Raw genomic sequence first — 24,840 nt, 5'->3', positions numbered from 1 at the left:
AGCCTGTTTTTGGTCTAAATTGTCCCCTATTCTTTAAAGAGAAATCCTTTCTGACCACACACATCACTCAAGTAACCATTATTGTTAATAAAGACCTCTGTGACTCAGTTTACTCTCTACGCTGTAAAAGAGTCCTTCCTAAAATAATTCTGATTTTATACCTGCTAGGAAATCATGTATAACATACGTCATTAATTTAATGTCCTGTCTTCTCCTCACTCCGCCTGACAGCCTTCGGTTGACCTGCTGTAGTGGAAGTATTTCTTTCCTGCCCTGAAAATATTTAGATTTGGATCGACCTTTATCTCCTCGGTTGAAACAATTTATTCTCCACCAGAGGCTTCGACGTGCACTCATTATGTGTCATCCTGCTACTTCCTCCTGCGCCGAGGTGTAACGACCATGTCCACTCCATCAGCTGTACGACTTCAAACACTTCAGATCCTCAGAGGTCCAAGAGATGCATTCACATATTTTAAGAGCTATGACTGTTACCTTAAATGGTCATCACAGCTTTGCATCCATACATGTTTGCACGAAGCACGCTACGATATTCTGCCATATTGAGTTTTTGAGCTCAGCCTATAAGACTAGAAGAGCAGACGGGGTTTGTGTCTGTCACAGTGTCGTTGTGATGGAGCCATAGAAGCCTGAGCTGATGCCTGCACATGGAGGATGAGTTCACTGGACTAACTAGATGCAACACATACGGTGTCCACCTCTTAGTATACTGATCAAAGCCCTCATTTGCACATTACATTCATGCAGCAGAATATCAGGCTACTAATTATTTCATTAAGATACAACAGTAGACTGAAGGCGGGATATTAAGTGCTAGAAATGTTGCACGAGCACGAATAATTATAAATACAAAACTGTAAAGAATAAAGTGATTTAATATTGACTGAAGATTTAAGTGACAAGTCTGAAAATGTCCCACGACTCCAGCTCGTCATGTTTTGGCTTTGTCCATCTTTTAAAAAGTTTCTGGAAAAAAACATGTTGGAGATCTTTTTGTACACGCGTGTAGGAAATGAGGAGAACAACCTTCAGCATACATTTCCATCTTCTGGAGTCCTCCTCCACAGATTGCAGTTTCTACATCACAAGTAAAGGTGCTTCTTTAATGTCCCGGAGATGTATTCTTCTCGGGTGGAAATCAGAAAAAGCTCCGTCTTCTATCAGTCAGATTACGCTGCAGCTTGACACCTGAAGATGCAGGAAAGCCGTGAAACATGTGGAGCGACCTGGACTTCTTTCATTGGATGTTTAAAAAGACAAAAAAAACGCAGTGCATCTTTTTTTTATTGCTGATGCTTAAAAGTGAAGGAGAACTAGTATTACTTGTTTTTCTTTTTCCTGGCTGTGAGCTTTGGATAGGTGGGAACGGACACTTTGATACGGAGCTATAGCAAAGAGCAGCTTGTTCTTTTTGTCTTTATGTGCACAAACCTTACCTTGTAATTATCTCAGTACAGTAGCAGCTAACGAGGCAGTTTGTCATGAATCTAGCACAGACGGGTGGAAAGGCTCTGTTGGTAGAGAGAATAAAGGAAGAGAGAGCATGCAGGGAAAGAAGATGAAAGTTGTCCTCTGTTCACAGAGCTCGCCTCGTCGAACACCGTGAACTCGCTGATCATGAATCAAGTCCTGACCTGGGGCTCACCGCTCCCCACTGAAGCCTCGACGCTACAGTTTCAGATCCAGATCGTTAGGCCAGACATCCAGATCCAGGTTATCATGCTGCAGAAATGATGACATGTCAGGACTTACAAAGGGCACAACTGTGTGAAGTGAACTTGACAGGGGAGCTGTTCAATGTGGAATCAAAGAGATGCTGCACCGAGGATTGATAGAAGAGGAACAGAGAAGAAGACCGAGAGGGAGAGAAGACGGGAAAACGCTACAGGCTGACTGGTGGAGCTTTCTCCATCCTTCAACAGGATTATCGGCAAAGTGAATAATTTAGCATCAAGCTGACTTTCCTATGTACTCTCCATGGCCTCCTGCCTCCTTCACCCACAACCCCCCACGCTGTTTCCCCTCTCACCTCTCTCTGAAGAGCAGTAGTGCAGCCTGCAGCAACATGATAACCGAGTTAGTTCAGAGTCAGAGTAGCAGTCGCTCACTGTTTTCCGTGATGCATACCGTGGACTGTAACCTCCTGTCACACACCAGCCTCCCCTCGCTCTGTCTTCGCTGACTAATAAAGCATGAATGCAGAGATGAAATCCAACCCAAATTGAATTTTCACCTAAGCAGCATCTGGTCCGCAGCAGAAAAAAAGGAGAATTAGAATAAAAACTCCTCTGATGGATGCTCAACTCCCTAACAGCGATCCGCTTGGCTTCTGCTTCCTGGTACCGCCATCCTGCTCAGCGTTTAGCGACCTTCTCGGCTCCAGCACGATGCTGCTTGACTGCCAAGCACCGAGTTTTGAGCTTCTCTGCAGTTTCTGCAAATATGATCTTTTAATAGATGCCGAAGTTTAGTAAGTAAGAAAATCCGGATTAATTCAGTACAACTCTTCGATAAGATTTCAGAAAGATAAAGTCACCACGTGTCTTCAAGTCTTGTCTACTTGTAAGAGGTCTTCAGTTTTTGAAGAGGCCTACATGTGTGGACTCTTTATCAAATCTACACCGTCCAGTTAGGGTTATATGATTTGCTTGTTTACGTGACAGTTCACAAAATTTATGGCAAAAAAACAGGGAAAGTTTAGCCGGGGCGAACACATTATTAAGCAAATTGAGAAATATAATAAATATATAAATATAAAATATATAAATATAAAAAGGAGAAAAAAAAAGTTTAAACTTGGGACAACATACAATTGGAAAAGTGATGATGCTATGTGCAGCCAACGTGTGCTCACCTTTCTTCAGTTGGTTTTGAAGAAAAATGTTCTAACCAGTTTTTAGTCGGGATGTAAAGATGAATCGTGAGTCGGTTAAAAATCGATTCAAAGTATCGTGAAACGTATCGCGAGTTGAGTGAATCGTTACATCTCTGCTTTTTAGTTAGACGTGAACGAGTGTGAAGCCAACCTGTGATTAACAAATGATCTCCTCCGTTCAATTTTTCTCGTCTGATTCAACTCTCTTCTCTTTGTAAAATCTGGTGTTTGACCTTTTATTCATGAATCAGAACAAATACTCCAATAAGTTCATCATTTTAATCAAATTCAAATATTTGAATCACCTTACTACTACGAGCCAGTTATTCTGGATTAAAACACGTTTTGTTGGGGACTCAAATTAAATCAGGGCAATAAATTTGAACGTGACACAATTTCAATCAAAACTGAATATAATAGGTTTCACATGGATGCATTTTAATACAGGGCTGCACAGCTTATCCAAATGGGAAAGCACCGTAGTGCATTTGGGCTGTGGGGAAAGAAAAAGGTTGCTTGGTTCCTTTAATTAATAAACTAAAGTCTCATTTTGTGACACAGCTTTCTTTTTCTGTTTTTATTCCTTTTGCTATCGTAACACAGTTATGAGATACAGAGGCAACAGAACACAGAGCAGCCTTGGATCGGATCCTTGAAATGCAAACATTGTCACTGTGGGGGCTTTATGAGTGGCATATCGAAAGCACTGCAGAGGAAGGAGGAAACGTGTATTCATGCTGGCTGGAAGGCAACATATCCAAACTTAATTTTCCCTTTGGTGTTTTTGTTAGTTTTTTTTCCTTGCAATAAGATGATCATGACTGAAATTGATCGAACCGTGATGTGCGAGCGATCAGCACGCCGTTTTGGCATCTTTTGGTGCAACTCCAGCAATCGAGAGTGTCGCAATGAAGTCTACTGCTGGAAATAGCAGAGGGGAGGATTGGGGCTTGATTTTATGCCCAGACACAAATTGGCATAGCCCCCTCCTACTCAATCCCATAACTACACGCCACACACCACACACATAATTAGTTCCAGTATTGCTGGTTTGAGTGAATCCACAGATAGTTCAGGCTCAGTAAATTTGTCTTCTAGCAAAGTGATGATCCAATGAATCCCTTGTTTTTAAATGAAGATTTCCATTTAGTGTTGTCAAGTTGATCAGATGATTACGAATAAGATTGTCTCGCACTAAATTGTAATGTTCAACTCGGATGACCACATTTTGAATTAGTAAAATTGGCAGCTGTTTGTTTTTTTTTTGTCATTAAAAAATTATAACCGAGGATAATTTGAAGTTTTAGTCCCTAATGTTTAAAGGTTCACTGTGCGGACAGATGTGAAACATGTTTTCGCCTCATAAAAGGAAAGAGAATGTAGCTGTGGGTCTGCCCGTAGAGTTTGGTTTTGTTCATCAACTATCTTGTAAGAATATTCTTCAAGTTGAAAGAAGCACCGTCTGAGCTGAGTAAAATATAACCCCTCTATTTCAGCCCTGCTCGAAACAGGCTGTTTCTGTGTCTGTATCTTTAAATATGTAAATGAGCTGTCTCTGACCACGCCCCCTCTCTGGAAGGGCTCGGGTGTACTCGTTGCTTTCTGGCTCCATGTCCTATTGTTCACGGTGAGAGGGCAGACTCAGAGGGCAGAACAAACACCTAGCTGTGGGAGTGTCACCCACCTGGGGGAGGGGCTACTGCCCTTTGTGATGTCATGAAGGGAAAATCTCCAAACGGCCTGTTTGAGCACACATTTTCTGAAAAGTGGAGCAGGCAGAAGACGGAGAGGACGGAGAGTTTGTAGACATTGAGTTAGATAAACATGCATCACATGGTGAAAGTGTCTTTTTTTATGTGACTTTTAAATGAAGGCTCAGGACCAACAACAAACAAACGTAATGAAGTGAAATGAGCTGCAGTTACTGTGAGAACTCCATTTCCATCCTGATATCAGACTTGTGTGAACGTCGGCCTACATTTCCTGGTTGGTTTCCTTCGAGTGTAATGAAAGCATGCGTCTTGCTGATGAAACAAACCTCTTTCTCTGGTTGTGTTGCAGCAGTGTTTAATCAGTGACTCCCGTGTAGAGGATTTCTTTACTGAAGCTTTGTCTGTTCTTCTGACCCCTGAGGCCTTGTTTGAAACAGACTCTCTGTGAACACTAAACACTTTTTTCTCGTCGGGCTGGTGGTTTGAATTCTGAAGCTTAATTACTCTTCCACTGTCAGTCTTGATTTAAACTTCCAAGGCTTGTTGTTTGTTTGCTGAATCAAGGACTTCCTGTTCCTCTGTTTCGGAGTGCAGAGGGAATATATGCCATCAATCTCGTCCTGCATTCACTCATTGCTGATTGTATGGGCCCTCAATGAAGGGATAATTTATATTTTTAAATCATTTATCAGGCCTATTTGAGTTTAGTAGGGCTGATAATGTGGCTATGGGCGGGGATATTGTATTCATTTAATTAACCAGCTTTTGTGATAGATGTTGGAGAACATGATTACTGTGATTGTAAAGACGTTTGATTACCTTTTGGTTATTAATCTGAAAGACTTTGGGGCTGGCATGGAATCAGGGGTCTTTGTGTTCCCAGATTCGAGCACATAACTTTCTTCACAAAATAAATATCAAGTGCTCACGTGTAACGTCATTGTTCTCTGCATTGAACTGGTCTTTAACTGGTCGTCTCTCTCTTCAGCCTACAGCACCTTCTACATCATCGGCCTGGTGCTGTCCATGCAGATCCCCTTTGTGGGCTTTCAGCCAATCAGGACCAGTGAACACATGGCTGCAGCAGGTCGGTAACCTCTCACTTTTGGTCGGGGGGGTCGATGCAAACTACCTGAGACTGACCTGCAGATAAAAAGACACTTTCTCATATTTAGAGTCGATCCTCAAACATCCTCTCTACTCAAGCAGCACACATGCATCACAACATTCAGAGCCTTAAATGCAATCAGTGTTTCAACTCGAGATGATGAGCTTTGTTTAAAGAACTTAGCTGATGCTAAGCTCTTTATACCTGTACATGTGATATATACTGTATATTCATTTAATGATATAATTCATATGTAGAAAACAGAACGCAGAGATATAGTACTTTAAAAAAACAGATTTCCTGTTAATCTAAAACACAATTTATGACATCTTTAAAATGGAAATCATAACGAAAGGGTTTCATTATGTTTTACTTGCCTGTCTTTTAACACTCTGCTGTTTGTGTGCAGGTGTGTTTGTGCTGCTTCAGGTCTATGCCTTCCTGCAGTACCTGAAGGACAGACTGACCAGGCAGGAGTTCCAGACTCTGTTCTTCCTGGGAGTGTCTGTGGCTGCCGGAGTGGTTTTCCTCTCCGTCATCTATCTGACATACACCGGTACGTTCAACGGATGAAGAAGACCAATCTTAACAAACTCTTTGTGCTTCCTTTTCTCAGTGGTAGAGTCGATCGTCTCTTTAACGGATTGGTCGGGGGTTCAATCCCCAGCTCCTGCAGTCACGTGTCAATCAAAGTGTCCTTGGGCAATACATTGAGCCCCACATAGAATGAATGGAACAGTGCTGATGCTCAGCATGTGGATGTTATAGGGTGAGTGGTGAGCCTTTTATAAAAGCTCGTCATGAGGAGAGTTAGTTTCTGTTTGCCGCCTGCCTGCCCTCCATAAAACTGCTCCTGCGCTGCCTGGAGCAGATTCAGTGACCCAGCTTGGAAAAAAGGAAGAAATACATCTGAAAAAATCTGAAGTGGAACACTAGTTGTCTCAGTAAATGAAGTCTGAAGGGGTGTGCACACCTTGAAACGAACTCTGGTGCACTTTGTTGGATGTTTTGGTTTGAGGAGCTGTGAAGAACTCTGAGGCGGACCAAAGAACTGAACTCTGGTCCGCCTAAAAACGGGGGTCTCAGTTCGCTTCCAAGTGCACCAGAGTTCGGTTCGTCTCAGGTGTAAACGCATTCCAGACCGAACCAGGGCAGTGAACCGAAACACAATGCATTGTGGGTTGAATTTGGCCGTCTGTACACAATGACTGGTTGGTTTTTCAGAGTATGGCAAACATTAGCATTGCTAACAACAGAAGCGTTCAGTCCTCCATGAAGGTTAGCATGCGTGCGTGGTTACGCTTCGCTCCAGCCGATACGCCAGTTTACCTGACGCAGACGACGTATAACTTTATCTCCAGGGCTGCAGGATGCTGTGCAGGCTGGATCACAGCAGCTGCATTCAGGTGCTCCTCGGATGATCACAGCCATTCATCCGACTTCAGTGTGTTCACGTGTTTTCTGTTAGAAAAGTCAGAATGCTGTGTGTAATCTCTCTGTTACAAGCAGCCTGATATTTGAGCGAAATGTTGATTTAAAATAAGTTAATTAGCCTTTTTGGAAAATATCTTAACATTTACAAAACATATTTTTCCTTACAAGTTGACGACGAAAATGTTGGAAAGTCCAGACACCTACTTATTTCCCCATTATCCGACTTGTTGTTCTGACTCGAGCAGGCGTTTCTGCACATTTTACAACTTGTTTTTCCTGACGTGTCCGACAGCACCTGAATGCAGCTGCAGCCTCAACGGGTGACGCGTGAGCTGAATCTCTGCCAGTTTTACTTGAGATTCTAAATATAAAAGCAAAGTGTGTGATAATCATCCGTCCACTGAGATCATGTGAAGCGTCTGTAAGACAGGACCTCCACCTTCCACGGGCGACTGCTTTGTGTTCTCATTTCTCATCACACAGCTGAGCGGAGCAGACAGCAGGTCAGAGAGAGCTCGTTACAGCCGCTCATCGTGTCTGCACAGGCGCTGAATACAGAGTAATCATCCGATCGATACATGCAGCTGGAATCATGCACACCAATTATACGATCCAGTGAAGAGTGAGAGAATTCACAGGTCGCCGCCGGTCAGACGCGTGCCTGTTAGATCTCATTTCTCGATGCTTACCGAGTGTTGTTTTGTCCGCCCACCAGGATACATCGCTCCATGGAGTGGACGTTTCTATTCCCTCTGGGACACTGGGTAAGTCTGTGCCGTTAAATGTTTCACTTTGATTTAAAGCGGCTCACTGGAGCAGTGATAAAGACTTAGATTTAGCAGGGTGTGGAGTCGCGCAAATTTACCTTCACGACCGCTCGAGATGGAAAGTGGCTGAGGTGGAGTAATTTTCATCAAAGATTTATTTCTACGTTTTGATTTCGTCTGCAGTCAAACACTGAATGTATTAAGCTCAAGTAAGGCCGAGGCAAGAACCTCGAACAGACGTCATCTATCTTCCCCATGTCGATTATTTGGATTGTTTTCAGGACATGGTCACGTGACCACACGTCCAATCAGACGCATGGAAGCAAGACGACACCGAATACAAACAAGTCAGATGTAAACTCTGCGGGAAAAACTGTTTGCAAGAAATGCCAGTTATTTATTTTCTAATATTTTAGAGAAGTAAATCTCTTCTTTAAAACTGAAGTGTTTTTCGTTTGATTTCAGTTTTTAATATTAACCATCAAACAGTTCATCAGATATTCACTCCTTCATCTCTGAGCTTTAATAGTGGAGCTTATTTACAGCACAGTGCATGTCAGTGATTTATGAGGGCAAAAAACAACCAAATAATCGTTCATTAATCAGAATTGAGGTCAAATGTTTAATTCATTGATTTGAAGTCGTATCGCCCTGAGCTCACAGGTTTGTCCTCACGCTGCACATGTCGGGCGTGTCAGCTTATTTTATGAATCCTTTCTTTTAATTACCAGTTGTTCATGTTTGACTCAGTCAGGTGCACACACAGTCCTTCAGTTTGTACTGTTTGAATATGTCGAGTCAAGTCAGCCAATCAGAGCAGAGCCAGACTGCACAGTGTCTGTGTGCTTGTTTGCAGTGAGAGTAACGACATCATCCTGGCGCCGGTACCAGGTCAGACAAACTGGATGACTATGAGTTTTCCCTCACGGCTTCATAACGTTTGAGAGGAGTTATTTTTAGAATAAAAGGGAACAACATGAACTCTTGTGCTTTATCTTAAATGCTTCCCTCACGTCTGTCTCCCATGTTTTCCACAGCTATGCTAAGATCCACATCCCCATTATCGCTTCAGTGTCGGAGCACCAGCCCACCACCTGGGTGTCTTTCTTCTTTGACCTTCACATCCTCGTCTGCACCTTCCCAGCTGGCCTCTGGTTCTGCATTAAGAACATCAACGACGAGCGCGTCTTTGGTAAGAGCCCTGAACTCACCATCAACCCTCTGTCTTTAAAGATCACAACAGCAGACAAAGGTCAAGGGTCAGAAAACCTGTCCACGGTGCCCTTCCAATAAAATCCAGTTCCAGTATTGAATGGCAGAGTAATACTGCCCTCCAAACATTATTGCTGTTTTCCACTGATGGGAGCATGTCACAGAATAGATGTTGCTCCCATCCATCCCACGCGTCGTCACTCAAAGGGTCTTCTCATAAAAGGCATATCTGTGACCGTCACAGAGAGTCATTGAGAGCCAACATGTCCGTCTGTGTTGCAGCAGATTAAGAGCAGTCCTCCGACTGATTCATATATTTCATGAGAGGAAGTGTTCCATGCACCTTTCTTTGACTTCTTTATTTATAGGGTTGTTTTTGGGGCCTTTTGCCTTTATGTAAATGTGCGACTTTCAGCACCAGCAAGATACCCAAACTTCTGTTAGGCCACGCCTCCTCTCTTCACCAGCGACACACCTCCAACACCTCTCTACTCGCTCACACTGAAGGAAATGAGCCGCTAGAGAAAGAGAGCAATCCATAGACCATAGGTATATTTTTGAGTCCTAAAACCAGGAAGTGAGTTAGCATTTTAGCGCCGTGGGTTCCTTACTCTAAAAGTCAATGAGGATTTTGAATGAGTTGGTGGTTAGACGAATGAAATAAGATCTGTGGTTAACACAAGCTGAAGAGATGTTGGTGTTTTGTTAGAAGAGATAACTACGTTAGCTAAGAGCCGCACTGGTGAATTTTAAAGTTTTTACGCAAACTTTAAACGGCGGTTGCTAACAAGTAGCTAACTGAATCTACAGTGGTTGTCATGGAGACATTAAAAGTCATCACGCTGGGAACTCTCTCACTAATCCTCCTTACAGCCTCTAGTCATGTTTTTCAGAGCCCTTTTGAGTATTAGGTTAATAAACAACTTATTAAGCTAACGTTTAGCTAGCTTGTCAAAACAACTGATTAGATCGATGAAGCATAACGGTCGTGACGTCATAATAAACCGACCGCGGTGTAGTTAGCTTGTAGCATAACGTTAGCTTTTTACCTGAATTAACTTTTCAAACTTCATATAAATGTTTATCTGTAAAGATTATCCCGCTGAACTAAACAGCTACACATCAGAAATGTGTTTGACACAGACATTATTTTCTGCAATGATCCAAAATCAATGATCCAAAAATCCCCATAGGCAAATTTTCATAGGAACCACCAGCGCAATTTTTTTCAGGTTGGGTGACAAAAATGTCATTACTATACCAATCTATTTTCACATGTATTGGGTACCTCGGAATAACAGTTTGTGATGCCATGGTATTAAAACAGGAATGTGTATTGTTAGATTTTCACTAGTATCATATCTAACTATTATTCGGGTATATCAACAACCCCAGTAACTCGTGTAACGTAAGCAGAAGGCTATCCTTCCTCCCCCTCCTCTGCCTCGCTTTGTCTCTGTCCCTTGATTTGAGTTCATCTCTTTCCTCCGACTCACTCTCAGAGACTCTTCGCTCTCCGTTCAGGTGAAAATGCTCGATTAATGCCGCCTCACATGCACAGAGGAAAGCGTAGGGAAAGCCTTTCCTGCTCCTGACACTGAGATCTTGTCCTGGCACAGTTTGTGCAAAGAGTCAATGAATGAAACCAGAGAGCAAGTGTTGCTCTAATATGACTCGACACCATTTAATTAAAGTTATTTGACTGTCACTTTGGTATAATCCAGTCAGAGCAGGGACAGCATGCTGCTCACACGTCACCTTATCTCTCTGCTTTCTTCTCCTCAGTGGCTTTGTACGCCATCAGCGCCGTGTATTTTGCCGGCGTGATGGTGCGTTTGATGCTGACTCTGACTCCGGTGGTGTGCATGCTGTCGGCGGTGGCCTTCTCCAGCGTCTTTGAACACTACCTGGGAGACGACATGAAGAGGCAGAGCCCGCCTGCGGAGGACAGCAGCGACGAGGACGACAGGAAGAACGCCGGAAACCTCTACGACAAGGTAAGCAGTCAGAACTGTGCGTTAGGTGTCACCTTCCCCACGCGCTCGTCACAGATGAACACAGATTAATGTCCGACCACGCTCGTTATTTTCAGGGAATTAAAGAAAGAAAGTCAAAATGCTACATTGACGCAGCATGAGCTCATGAGCTGAGGCTTTCAGTCAAACCTCCACGACGTACAGTGCATCAAAATACAGCGAAGAAAGTGTCGGTTCAGCAGGATGTTTTCATTTCCTCCATTTAAAAAAGACTCAGTGGAAAGTTTGCTTCATTTCGTCCACAGTATCAAAGTTAAACTTTGTCTCTATACTCGCAGGCAGCCGGCGGCTAACGGTCTCTCGTTATGGGAGGAGATATTAAAATCTCTGAACCGTTTATTCACTCCACTTGTAACACCGCGGCGTGGTTTAGTTTAAACTTTTTCATTGACACTCAGCAAATCTCGGAGTTACTGAGGAGGAGAGAGGCAAAGGCTCGGAGGAGTTTCTGCAGGCAGGCAGATTAGATTCAAAAAAACTTTATTTGTCCCCGGGTGGCAAACAGAGCAGCAAATGAACGACAGTGCAACGATGTTAAAACATTTAACCAAGATAAGAGTCAAATAGATCTAAGATGAGTCAGCTGTGGCATCTGTTAATAACATAATACATGTTATACACAGTCTGTTGTGATACCTGGTATCTCAGGTGTAAAGATTAAATTACAGTCTTAGAGGTTAGGTATATGTTTCATGTTAGTTTATAAGCCAATAAGATCTATTTGATGCTTTGAATGCACAACTGAACAACCAGAATGAACATGACTTTCTTAAATGTTTACGTATAATTGAAACATTTAAATCAGCTGTTCTCGTCCCACCTGCGTCTCTGCACACGCCTGCCATTGATCACTCAACAGCATTTGTGGTCCAACTTCCTGTTGGAGTTTCAGCACTACACACGATCATTTCCCACAAAGAAAAAAAAAAATAGACGGAAACAACCTTGATGTCAGCATAAACACAAGATGTCTGTGTGAAGTGCTTTTCCTCTAGGGTTGATCTTCCTGTGATGTGCGCCTGAACGCGTCTGTGATGAAACATAAAGGGTGTAACGTCATCACCTCCATCCTCCTCCTCCTCCCTCGGGGAACCAAACTGGCAGCGTTGCCCGGTGTTTTAGCCATCATTTGGTTGCTCTTCTCCTTAATCGATACAGTGGGAATAATGCATTACAAACCCTTCACAGGCCTCCGTAAAGGTCACAATAAAACAGCTACAGCAGCTCATCCTGTCTGGGAATTCTCTCGGCGGGGGCAATTAGCTGTGTTATCAGCTCACCCTTACAGCTCTCCTGTCTTGTTAGAGCCTCAGCGACCTTTAACGAACGGCGTCCTGCCGCTCGGCGTTTTGTCCCCCCCCCCCGCAGGCCGGTAAAGTGAGGAAGCACGTGTCGGAGCAGGAGAAGGCCGAGGAGGGCCTGGGTCCCAACATCAAGTCCATCGTCACCATGCTGATGCTGATGCTGCTCATGATGTTCGCCGTGCACTGCACCTGGGTCACCAGCAACGCTTACTCCAGCCCCAGCGTGGTGCTGGCGTCATACAACCACGACGGGTAAGAACGACACCACACAGAGTTTTATTATGAATGACAGTCTGTGTTTTGGACTGTTGGTGAGGTGTAAGAACCTTCAGGGTCACCGGATAGATTAGAGTTGTGATGAACGTCACATGTACAGAAGCTTCAGTCCTCCTCGCTGTGGGATTGAGTAGCAGAGAGAACTCCCATGATTCCCCACCAGCCTCTGAGAGCCCCCTGGTGGACAAAATCTGCATTCTGTATCTTTAACTGGATGACAAAATGTCACAGCCCCTTGACTGTTCATATTCAATCTGTACAAAAGATCAACAGCAGCCTGCATCGCTCTCTCTCTCTCTCACACACACACACGCACACGCACACGCACACACACACACACACACAGCTTAACCTTTAAATTCATCTACTGATGTGCCATCCGTCCTGTTTAATATAAATCTTCTACCGTTGTTTGAAAAGCTTGTAAAAAGTTCACACCTTCTTTTGGTTCTTTTGGATCTCCTCTTTACGTCGTTGACGAAGCTGACGTGAGAGATCGAAACTTTAGTCACTTACACAACCTGGATGGAGAGACGTGTGTGAGCGTGTGTGTGTGGGGAGAACTGAAGTGAAGCAGCCATGGAAGAATAAAGTTAACTGTTAATTTGACTCTTTTTCAAGGTTTCAGGGGCAGCCTACTCTGAAATGTTCTGGATGGTTCCAGGAGTACAAACACAAACGAAGCTATTGTGACTTCTTTTTGTTTTTTTTGTCGACATTAGAGACTCAGCGTTTAATCATGAAAATGATCTCTGGATACCTCAGGATGGACGACAGTGTTTGTTAAATCTGTTTATAATTCAAAAAGGTTCATGTGGATATGATTTGATCTTTGTTCTTTATCTTGAACATTTGTTGTGAGTTTTCATTGAAGAGTTAAAATCTACTCAACCACAAGTTAGTGACATCATGTGGACGCTGACTCTCTGTCAGGCCGGCGTGTAGCAGTGTCTTAACATGAAGACGATGAGCTCTGTCAGTCATGACCCGCCTCTCACTTTCTCCACCAGCTCTCGAAACATCTTGGATGACTTCAGGGAGGCCTACTATTGGCTGAGGCAGAACACGGACGAGCACGCCAGGGTGATGTCGTGGTGGGACTACGGGTACCAGATCGCAGGCATGGCGAACAGAACCACGCTGGTCGACAACAACACGTGGAATAACAGTCACATAGCGCTGGTGAGAGCTGCTCTACGTGTGTGTGTGTGTGTGTGTGTGTGTGTGTGTGTGTGTGTGTGTGTGTGTGTGTGTGTGTGTGTGTGTGTGTGTGTGTGTGTGTGTGTGTGTGTGTGTGTGTGTGTGTGTGTGTGTGTGTGTGTGTGTGTGTGTGTGTGTGTGTGTGTGTGTGTGTGTGTGTGTGTGTGTGTGTGTGTGTGTGTGTGTGTGTGTGTGTGTGTGTGTGTGTGTGTGTGTGTGTGTGTGTGAAAAATTTTCCAGCTGGATTTTGGCCAGAACTTTTTTTAAATGCAAATTATAAACTACAAAATCAACTTCAGACCAGCGGACTGAATATTCCACTCTTTGTGTTTCCTGTTTCGTCACGATGCAGAGAACAGTTCTTTTACACGCCATGGTTTCTTGCCTTGATTTATAGCCCCTCCTAGTGGACAAATGAAATCACTGCACATGCCTTAGCCTGTCAGTGAATAAGTGGGTGAAGTATTCTGGTATGGTGAGGACTTTTAGTCAAGGTTACTGCTCATCCTTAAAAGGTCTAAAACGTCCTCGTCTACATGTTTAATGTCAAAATGTTCCCGTCAATTTACGATTTGACTTTGAGACGTCTCAGAATACTTCACGCCGTCTCGTCAGCGTTTTATGATTTCATGTTCGTTAGCTTGTTCATGTGACGAGTCGGAGAAATCACAAGCAGCAAACTGACAAAGAGAGAAATGTAAGATCCTGAATGAAATACAGGGAAGGGTTGGATTATGAAGCATTTTGTAAGATACGCAAAAACTCGACTTACGAATGATACGAAAAGTTACAACTCGTTTCATTTTAGGCAAAAAGATCCGACGTCGTGCTCGTAGCGTTTTGGTACATATTTGGGTTTGTTACTTTTTTTAATAACCTTTTGGATCGTTGTTACATTTCAGACTCTAACATGCCCATCAAAAAGTTGTGAATTTTCTTAAGTGGTTTTTAAAAGTCTTACATCAATTAAAAACAAATCAATTATGACTGTAATTAAACAGAGGGCTGCTTACATGGATGAACTTGTAAAAACACCGGTGCCCTTTCCTCCCGTGAAGCTCCTTCACAGCTTCGAGTTTCATGTTCCTGTAGTTTCATACACAAACGTTGTGTGTGTCGTGTTCATCCAGGTGGGTAAAGCCATGTCATCCAATGAGAGCGCAGCCTATGAAATCATGAGGTCGCTCGACGTCGACTACGTCCTCATCATCTTCGGTGGCGTGATCGGCTACTCGGGCGATGACATCAACAAGTTCCTGTGGATGGTCCGCATCGCGGAGGGGGAGCACCCCAGGGACATCAGGGTGAGACCACACACACACACACACACACACACACACACACACACACACACACACACACACACACACACACACACACACACACACAGGCCATGAGCAATCAAACGATCTGTGTCAGAATACTTGTGAATTGTCAGTAACAGTGGCACGATAAGAAGTGTCATATTTTCCTTTTTTTTTTTTTTTTCTGGGACATTGATGTAAATTAAGATTATTGATAAGCGTTGGTTTATTGCAATATTACACATATATATCACAATATCACACAGCAGATGTTCATGTGATGCAGGTAGCTCTTGGTCACTTAAATGTTTTTAAAGAAGCTCTCAGATGAAGAAAGGTTGGAGACCCCTGTGCTATTTAAATAAAGTTAATATTAGTGTGTGAATGTGCTATTTAAATGAAGTTAATATTAATGTGTAAATGTACTATTTAAATAAAGTTTTTATTAATGTGTGAATGTGCTATTTAAATAAAGTTTTTATTAATGTGTGAATGTGCTATTTAAATAAAGTTTTTATTAATGTGTGAATGTGCTATTTAAATAAAGTTTTTATTAATGTGTGGATGTTCTCATCTTCCCTCCATGTCGTCCCAGGAGAGTGACTACTTCACCCCGCAGGGAGAGTTCAGAGTGGACAAAGCCGGCTCCCCCACCCTCCTCAACTGCCTTATGTACAAGATGTCTTACTACCGCTTTGGAGAAATGCAGGTGAATCATCGTGTGTCCTCATTCTGCTGCCCGTGCCGAGCTGACCGATAAAATAACAAACAAGGTGACCATCTAATCTTCATCACTTCTTCTTCATTTGTTTGAAGTTGGACTTCCGGACACCACCGGGCTTCGACCGAACACGTAACGCTGAGATCGGCAACAAGGACATAAAGCTGAAGCACCTGGAGGAGGCCTTCACCTCGGAGCACTGGCTGGTCAGGATTTATAAGGTGAAGAAGCTGGAGAACAGAGACCGGGTAGAGCACAAGATGAGGAGCACCGACACCACCAAGCAGAAGTACACCTCCAAAAAGGTACGCTGGGATCCTCCCTCTCAAACGTCTGTCAAAGTCCACACAAAGACCAACATGCACACTGAGGACTGAAGCGTTACATTAGGTCAGTCCTCAGGGACTGGGGTTGAGAACTGGAGGGTTGCCGGTTCAAGTCCCAATGTGGTCAAAATATGGAAGTTGGTCTGGTAGCTGAAGAGGTGCTGGACCACTTCTCGAGCACTGCCGAGGTGCCCTTGAGCAAGGCGCTGAACCCCCACCAGCTCAGTGGGGGCAGCTGCTGCACTCTGACATCTCTCCATGAACGCGTGCACCCAGGTCCTGCTTGTGCACGCGTGTGATTCAGGCCTGCATGTCACTACAGTAACAGTGCAAACCAGAAGTTCCCCCTCTGGAAATAATAACGTACAGATGTAAATAAGTAAACAAATTACTCGGGTAATGTCGACACATCCCTACTACAACAACATGAACGCATCAGGACTCATGTTCACTGTTCTGGTTCTTAATAAAGTTAAGAAGTGCAAAATGATAATGAGAACTAAAGGTAATGATTTAATGACATGGTAAAACTGAGAATTTATTGATTGGGCATTTGATAAAAAATAATAATAAATAAATCAGTCAGTTTGAATTAAAACCAGCAACAGAACAATTTTTTTATCAGGCAGAATTTCTGAAATACTTCTCTGGCTCTTTTAAAATGTGATCAGCGCACAGTTCAAACATGTCACTGGTAACCTCCCTGTTTGGTTTTAATCATCCGTCTTATTTTATCTGATGTAAGGTCACCCTGGGTGGCCTGAAAGGTGCCATCAAACAAATAACATGTATTATTGTTAATGCTGAACCATACTGAAGGGATTTAGATGTGATGATAACTTTGTGTCAGACACTCTGGGTGCTAAACTGGCCTTCAGGAAGTGCCGACTTCAGCATCCAATGAAAACGCTTCTGACTTTTAGAAGCACAAAAACAGAGCCTGACCCTGAAACCCGACATGAACAGACGCACTCAAACAACATGAAGCTGATCTCTTCAGTATGTGATCGGACGCCCTCAACACCTCTCCTCTCTGCTTCAGCTTCCAGTTTCAATCCATGATGGAGTTTCATCACGTGTTTGTTTGACGTTTAACACAAAGGAAGTTACATTTCCCTGCTGCTGTGTCAAAACTATTCCACCTCGTTTATTGAGTGTAAATGTCCACACACACACACACACACACACACACACACACACACACACACACACACACACACACACACACACACACACACACACACACACACACACACACACACACACACGGAGCCGTATTGACGAAGCCGTTCAGATCAGCCCACCAGGCTGTCTGAAGAAGTTTGCAGTTTGATCCAGCAGAGGGCGCTCTTAGCTAACGTTACCAATGCATGCACTCCTGACCTCAGTACATGAAGACAGGAGCATGGTGGCAAAAGCTTTTAAAGGTCTATTGAAATAAAAGCTTTTAATTTTAATCCTTCAAACATTTATATAAATATGGAAACAAAAAAAAAGACTATCATGATAACTGCCAACAACCACAAGAAAGTGACCAGCGTCTTAGCAGGGAAAAAAAGAGCATACTGTATTTATAAGTGTCTGATTTTTTTTTTTTCTACAGACAGCCAAGAGGAAGCGTGGATACATCAAGAACAAGCTTTCCCTCAAAAAGGGCAAGAAACTGACCAAGAAATCTTTATAGAGCATCCAGCACCGACAGAGGCACATTGTGGACGGGAGGGAGGGAAACAAAACATACGACTTTCGACAAAAACAAACAAACAAACAAACAAAAAAAACAAAACAAGCTGCAACGGTAAATCCACCAATCAAGATGAACGAGGAACACCTGAGGTTCTCCAACCCGGTCGCCCTGCCAGGCTCACCCTGAGGGTCCTGGCGGGGAAATGTTGTCGTCTCCCAGGAGAACCTCGACTGTCCTCTGACCTGGTGCGATCCTCCCGCACTGGTTTTAACCTGAGGAACTGTGACCTGACCCGCTTTTCTTTTTTTCTTTTTTGTACTTGAATGTGAGGGGAGACGGGAGAGCCAGAGAGATTAGCTGTCTTTTGATCCTGGGGCTCAGTGTGGGACTGTTTTAGCAGTGCATCATTCAGATTTAACACCTGCCGGGTCCTCTGTCCTACCACGCCTCTGATTCAGCGCTGAAACACTCAAAATGCGGTAAAGAGAGATGTCAGCATTAAGGAGATGGTGTTTTCACCTCGTTGTTAATTCTAAAGTTCTTGATAGATAATAAATGTAAAAGCAGGAGAACTGCTCTCCACCCCGCTTCTTTAGTCTGCGGCGATACCATAGAAAGCTCCCTGTGCTGGAACAAGCTGTCCATTTGATGGTTCGGTTCATTTTGTTGACTCTCTCCTTTTAAATTCTCTGGTTAAAAAAAAAAATGTGATTACGTTCCAACAAGTGGAGGCTTTATCTGCTCTAAACGCATAACAGCTCATTGTAGAGACAAACTGCACATTATGGATAATTCAGGTTTATTGAGTCATTAAACACAAATACTATCAGCAGATCAGATTATCTGATTTATAATCTTTATTTACAATTTGTCAAAAATATAATTTCGGGCCTCACGGTGCTGCAGTGGTTCACTCGAACAATCTCTGAATGAATACATTTAGTCATACATTTATTAACATTTTAATAAATGTTAAATCTGCCTTTGTCCATCAGCATGAAGTGTTTAGTTACAATGGCAGAAAAACAATGTTGACGACTGAAATACACAGAGAAAAATACAGTTCATGCTCCACTTCAATCCATCCACCAATCAGCAAGATGTTCAGGAGCCTCACCTGTAAAGAGACAAACCTGAGCTATCCCTAAAGCTGTGCGTGCTGTGAGACACTCGATCATTATCAGACAGCACTGAGTTACATATCTTTGTTTGAGATGCTTCAGGAGAGCTCCAGTCTGTAGCAACATCTCGACACTTACTGTGTGTAAAGATGGATGAAGCATCTGCACCTTCTCCAGTCGTGCTATGTTTAGGAACAGGAAGTGACACCGTGCACGGTCTGCAGTGTGGGCCGCTGGAGCTGCACTATTTCATCCCGCCCTTCTCCATGAACCAAAACACACATTTAACGTACCGCTTCAAATAATAATAATAATAATCAAAGATCTCCTATTTGAGATGACTTCACAGCAGAACACATTCTTGCATGAGTTTGAAGAAGACCTTCACGGTCATTCTGGAAAGTTCATCGGCTCTTGTGTGAGCATTTGGTACGTTTTATTTTATTTGTATTTTTTTTGCAGATCGCCCTAAACAAGTCACATTTGTCAACAGAGACAGAAAGCAGATGTGTTATCATGGAGGAGGAGGGTTTAGTGACTTATACTGCAGCCCGTCAGTAGGGGGAGCTCTCACTGTTTCCCTTCTCGAGTGTCGTTGAGACATGAAGCAGAGTCGAACGCTCTTTAACTTTTTAAAGATCACTCTGGCTGTGGGCTGAGATTGTTTTTTCACACTTTAATTACAGAGTCACTACCATTTAAAATGACAACAGTCCATGCACTTCTTTCATTGTGAATACTAACAGAGGCCGTCTGCCAGCGTTTCAATACATGAGTCTAAAACTCTTTCATCTTCCAAGACCGCTCTTTCACTAAAACACCAATGAACTGGAAGCATGGCTGTGTGAGGAGCAGAGTGTGTGTTCAACCTTCAGCCAGTGTGACGCCTGTCCAGCTGGCTCCCTTTGATTCTGTGCACTGAGTAGATAAACAGCATCAAACTCTCTGCTTCCTTCCACCACGTGATCCCTCGTGGATCGACTTCAACAAGTCCTCCGGACACTGCAGTGAGTCCCTCAAATGGGCTGAACGGATCCTCTTTGTTATTTTTAAATCTACGTTTGTGTCAGGCGAGCAGAGGGGTGGAAGTGTGTTTCTTCTTCCAACAATGTGATTTGAAAGTCTTAACTGAACCAAACATCTTTAATTTAATCCGCTTTATTCTTTAACTGAATCAGCTTTATTTTTGCTTCTTGAACATATTCAAAGAAAACGCGTCCATCCTTTGTGATTCAACTTTGATTCTGTTGTGATGTTTTATTAAAAGTGCACCACCTTAAGCGAATCCAGGCCTTAACAGAAAGCGTTTTGAGAAAACATATCCTTAAGCAGGGCTTGACGGAGTCGCTGAGTGTATTTATTACATGGACGATGGAGGCTGCGATGATTCATGAGGACGTAGCGTCCTATCACGAAATGCCGGGATTTTATTTGTTTTTCTGAGTCAAGGTTTCTTCCATCAATTGTAATGATCTGGATGCAGGTGTGAGAATGAAACATGCCTTTTTGAATAAAGAGGTTGAAATAACACTGTCATTGTTTGTTTTTAATTAAAAATACAATCCTCACCTCCAAAGGTCATCTGACACATCCATACTGAGCTCTGCTCGCAGCTTCTCGAGGCCTGCAGGGGTCTGAAGAAGAAGAGATTCATATCACTGTGTAGGGACACTGACTACAGCAGTTGGGGGTTCTGATCTTGCTTAGGGGCACCCCGGCAGCGCTGAGGAAGGGAACCTTTTCCTGCTGTAGGGAGAGCGGGGTAATTTGTGCCAATTAGTTCCACCCCTTTTATCTCAAAAACTATCGAAGAAATTGGTCATGTGACCACCTATTTTTGAAGACTCATCCATTCACTGTCCCTGCATGGTTTTGAGAGGTAAGCACATTTAAGCTTAAAAAAAAAAAAAAACACTTTTGCTCTCCAAAGTAAAATTTCTACAATCAAGGTTTTTTGATTGCTGTGTTTAAACAATTATAGAAAACTATGAAAACAGTTCACATGTTTTAGTGCTTTTGTAAGCTACACTAAGAGTCTATAGAGTTAACATAATGCAAGCTCAAAACATGCTAGGTGGTGCATTTTTTTTCCAAAATGGTGGGACTGGGCTAAATTGTGCCAAAGGGTTGGGGTAATTTGTGCCAGTGGCTGAAAAGGAAAATAAAAAGTATGAAAGTGAAAAGAAAAGAACTCTGAAACTTGCAAATCAAATCAAACCCATGAAAACAGCAGTGTATATGAGCTCAGTAGAAAACTCCACCAGGAGAAGACACAGAGGAAAGAAACCGGCTGGAAAAAAGGAAATAAGAAGGGAGTTCTGGAAGGGTAGCTCCAGTAGCTCAGAAAAGAGTGGTTTTCCAATTCCACTCATTATTTCACTGAATATGAGAGTTCAGATGTCCAGAGTCATGATGATGATGATGGCGGCGACAGTAGTCTATCTGCTGGTGACTGCTGCTGGTCATTGTGAAGTTCGCCGGTAAGAAATCCATCTACAACTATGTTGGATTGGTGGAGAATGTTGAAGGCGACGAGATCAGTGCCAAGTTTCTGAAGCATAGTTGTTCAAGGTCTGTTGAAGCCCATCTTCACCTTTAGAGAAAATGATGAGGGAGTCGTCCCTAGAATTGATGTGCTCAAAAAAACTACCCGCACCACAAAAGCCAGAAGAGAGCACACATTTACATTCCCCTGCAGCCTTGATAAATGGGATGTCCAGGACTGTGCAGAAATCGTTAGGTGCTCATTTTTATTTATTCATGTGGTGCTTGGCCTTGTTCAAACACTTTTTTTTAATATAAACATTATTGATTTAATATAAATATTACATTGTTGCTAAATAATATATATTTTTTAATGTTTTTTTGCATTTTTACTTCAGTTATCAATGGCACACTTTACCCCACTGAATTCTCTGGAATGGCACAACTTACTCCGTGCTAAACCACTTTTTAATTTTTTTCTAAAGCTATATTTCTCAAACAGTTGATTTGAAATCCAAAATTGTTCCCAGAGATGCACAGCATCCTAAACTATATGTACTGTACATATTTAAGTTGTACGCATGACTGTAATCCCCTTGCTTGAAAGGCACTTAAAGTAAAAATTGGCACTAATTACCTGCTCTGCCCTAAACCCAATGTCCAGATTTAGTTGGTCCACTATGGGACTGCCTCTCACACAAAGTCCCTGCAGACTGAACGAGCTGCTGCTGTCTGATAGCTCGACACAAACTGGGAAATAACTTGTTTGTTTTTAAGTGAAGACTGAATGAGCTCTTTAAATCCTCTAGACTTTTTATTTTTTTTTACATGAAATAAACAAACACATCATTGATTCTAAAGTTATATCCTATCCTAAAGCCAACAGAGACATTTGTCTCCGTTGACAAATAATGCTTGGATAACATCATGAATTATTAATGAATTTGCTGAACACACTCTACCAGTTTGTTTTGAAGGCAGATGTATTATTCATATCTCACGGATTATTAGAAGGTCAAATTGCTTTTTTTAACTTCCAAAAATAGTTTGATACAAAAGCAGCATGACAGAATTATTTATCTGCTCCAGACTAAGATAAAGCGTGAAAGGAATAATGAGAAACTAGGATGAAGACATTTAGACCAGTAAATAGATCGATCCCGAGGGAAATTCAACATCTGAATAAACAAACTATTTTTATTAAATACACAAAATAAAACCTGTGTAAAACTAGTATGCCAAATGTTTCTCAGAATAATAATAATAATTTACACTTTATTAATCCCACGAGGGGAAATTCAGTTTTTACACTCTGTCTAACACACACATAGGCCGAGATACACACTCATGCACAAACAGGGTTCTAGTGACATGCATTAATGGAGAGGTCTCAGAGTGAGGGGGCTGCCCACAGCAAGCGCTCCAGAGCAGTTTTGGGGTTCGGTGCCTTGCTCAGGGGCACCTCGGCAGTGCTCAGGAAATGGACTGGCACCTCTCCAGTTACCAGACCAGTTTCCGGACTTGGTCCGTGCCGGGACTTGAACCGGCGACCCTCCGGTTCCCAACCCAAGTCCCTACAGACTGAGCTAAACTGTTGTGTTCAGTGACATGTTGAAGATGATAGATGTTCAGTTTATTCTCACATGTTCTACAAGCACTAAGATTAAAAAAAAAGAACCAACTGGCTCCTGAAAATGATGACACTCTGTGTTTATTAAGGATTCATGTTTGAATTTGTTCAATAGGAACAATGCAATATAACATTGTATGAAACTGCTGCATGAAGAGTATATGGCTAAAGTTCAACTCTTGTTCTTAGTCAGCCTTCTGGGTGAACAAGCAAAGTGAAAAAAAGTACAATAAGTGTAAAACCTTATGGCACTATATATTCAAGTACATGTACAACAATACAAAATGCTATAAACCAGTGTAAATGACAATTTAAAAAGATATATGAAAACACAACAAAACACTATTAATACAACAAACAAAGTTCAGTATATTTTCTTTACATGGGTCTTTCATTGTTTGTCAGCTGCTGTGTAAAGCCGTTAAAGTTTGAATTATTGTGTCCAATAGTTGCTTATTCAAAGCTCACGTGTCTTCCAAACATCCAATCAGAAGAGACCCCGCGGCAGACGTTCCTTTATAAAGCCGCTATTCGCGCTCAGACTGCATTCATCCCGCGCACAGAACACCGGAGAACAACCTCGAACCATGGCAAGAACCAAGCAGACCGCTCGTAAGTCCACCGGCGGCAAAGCCCCCAGGAAGCAGCTGGCCACCAAGGCTGCCCGTAAGAGCGCCCCGGCCACCGGCGGCGTCAAGAAGCCCCATCGGTACAGACCCGGTACCGTGGCTCTCAGAGAGATCCGTCGGTACCAGAAATCCACCGAGCTGCTGATCCGCAAGCTGCCCTTCCAGCGTCTGGTCCGAGAGATCGCTCAGGACTTCAAGACCGACCTGCGCTTCCAGAGCTCCGCCGTCATGGCTCTGCAGGAGTCCAGCGAGGCTTACCTGGTGGGTCTGTTCGAGGACACCAACCTGTGCGCCATCCACGCCAAGAGGGTCACCATCATGCCCAAAGACATCCAGCTGGCCAGAAGGATCCGCGGAGAGAGAGCTTAATGTGTCTGCTGCTCTAAGACCACCACAACGGCTCTTTTAAGAGCCACCACATGTCACTCAAGAGATGTTCCTAAACTATCTCATCTCATTTATACTAATAATTAGTTTATCATATTTACATGCTGGGAACTAAACAAGCACACATAGTGCTACAGACACATGGAGTACTACATACCTCCTATTGATCCTTTTGTTTTCTGTATGTTGTTCATAAATGTCTCACATTAAGTCCTCAACATAGATCTTCTCTTAGAGGTCGTCTGTGGTGTAGACCTACAATTTTATTTATCTTCACCATCCAAGTTCAAAGTAGTTTCTTTTTTTCTTTTTTTTTTCTTTTTTTTTTCATATACTTTATTAATCCCGCGAGGGGAAATTCGGTTTTCACTCTGCATTTAATGGAGAGGTCTCAGAGTGAGGGGGCTGCCCACAGAGGGCGCCCCAGAGCAGTTGTTGGGGTTCGGTGCCTTGCTCAAGGGCACCTCGGCAGTGCTCAGGAAGTGGACTGGCACCTCTCCAACTACCAGGCCAATTTCCGGACTTGGTCCGTGCCGGGACTCGAACCGGCGACCCTCCAGTTCCCAACCCAAGTCCCTACAGACTGAGCTACTGCCGCCCCAAGTT

The 24,840-nt window shown here is 43.0% G+C and overlaps 2 protein-coding genes across 2 annotated transcripts in view; both read left to right on the top strand.

Moving 5' to 3' along the window:
* Positions 1-18,085, top strand: part of LOC306824186 (dolichyl-diphosphooligosaccharide--protein glycosyltransferase subunit STT3B-like) — a 46,381-nt gene extending 28,296 nt beyond the window's left edge. Inside the window, exons 6-16 of the mRNA XM_079344214.1 lie at positions 5,597-5,695; positions 6,126-6,272; positions 7,866-7,914; positions 8,955-9,109; positions 10,915-11,126; positions 12,534-12,721; positions 13,756-13,927; positions 15,076-15,249; positions 15,845-15,958; positions 16,066-16,275; positions 17,900-18,085. Of these exons, the coding sequence (XP_079200340.1) occupies positions 5,597-5,695; positions 6,126-6,272; positions 7,866-7,914; positions 8,955-9,109; positions 10,915-11,126; positions 12,534-12,721; positions 13,756-13,927; positions 15,076-15,249; positions 15,845-15,958; positions 16,066-16,275; positions 17,900-17,980 (1,601 nt within the window). The 3' untranslated portion in view covers positions 17,981-18,085. The remainder of the gene's footprint in view (positions 1-5,596; positions 5,696-6,125; positions 6,273-7,865; positions 7,915-8,954; positions 9,110-10,914; positions 11,127-12,533; positions 12,722-13,755; positions 13,928-15,075; positions 15,250-15,844; positions 15,959-16,065; positions 16,276-17,899) is intronic.
* A 5,655-nt stretch (positions 18,086-23,740) lies between these two features.
* LOC306824500 (histone H3.2-like) lies at positions 23,741-24,278 on the top strand. Its single transcript, XM_079344677.1, has one exon. The coding sequence runs from the start codon at positions 23,806-23,808 to the stop codon at positions 24,214-24,216; it is 411 nt and encodes a 136-aa protein (XP_079200803.1). The 5' UTR covers positions 23,741-23,805; the 3' UTR covers positions 24,217-24,278.
* Positions 24,279-24,840: the final 562 nt, after the last annotated feature.

The sequence above is a fragment of the Symphodus melops genome (assembly GCF_947650265.1).
Source record: "Symphodus melops genome assembly, chromosome: 5".
Classification (NCBI taxonomy): domain Eukaryota; kingdom Metazoa; phylum Chordata; class Actinopteri; order Labriformes; family Labridae; genus Symphodus; species Symphodus melops.
The sequence above is the reverse complement of the archived record's forward strand: the minus strand, read 5'-3'. Positions and strand labels throughout refer to the sequence as shown.

Coding starts and splice junctions, on each gene's coding strand:
- LOC306824500 (XM_079344677.1), top strand. CDS start 23,806: ATGGCAAGAACCAAGCAGACCGCTCGTAAGTCCACCGGCGGCAAAGCC.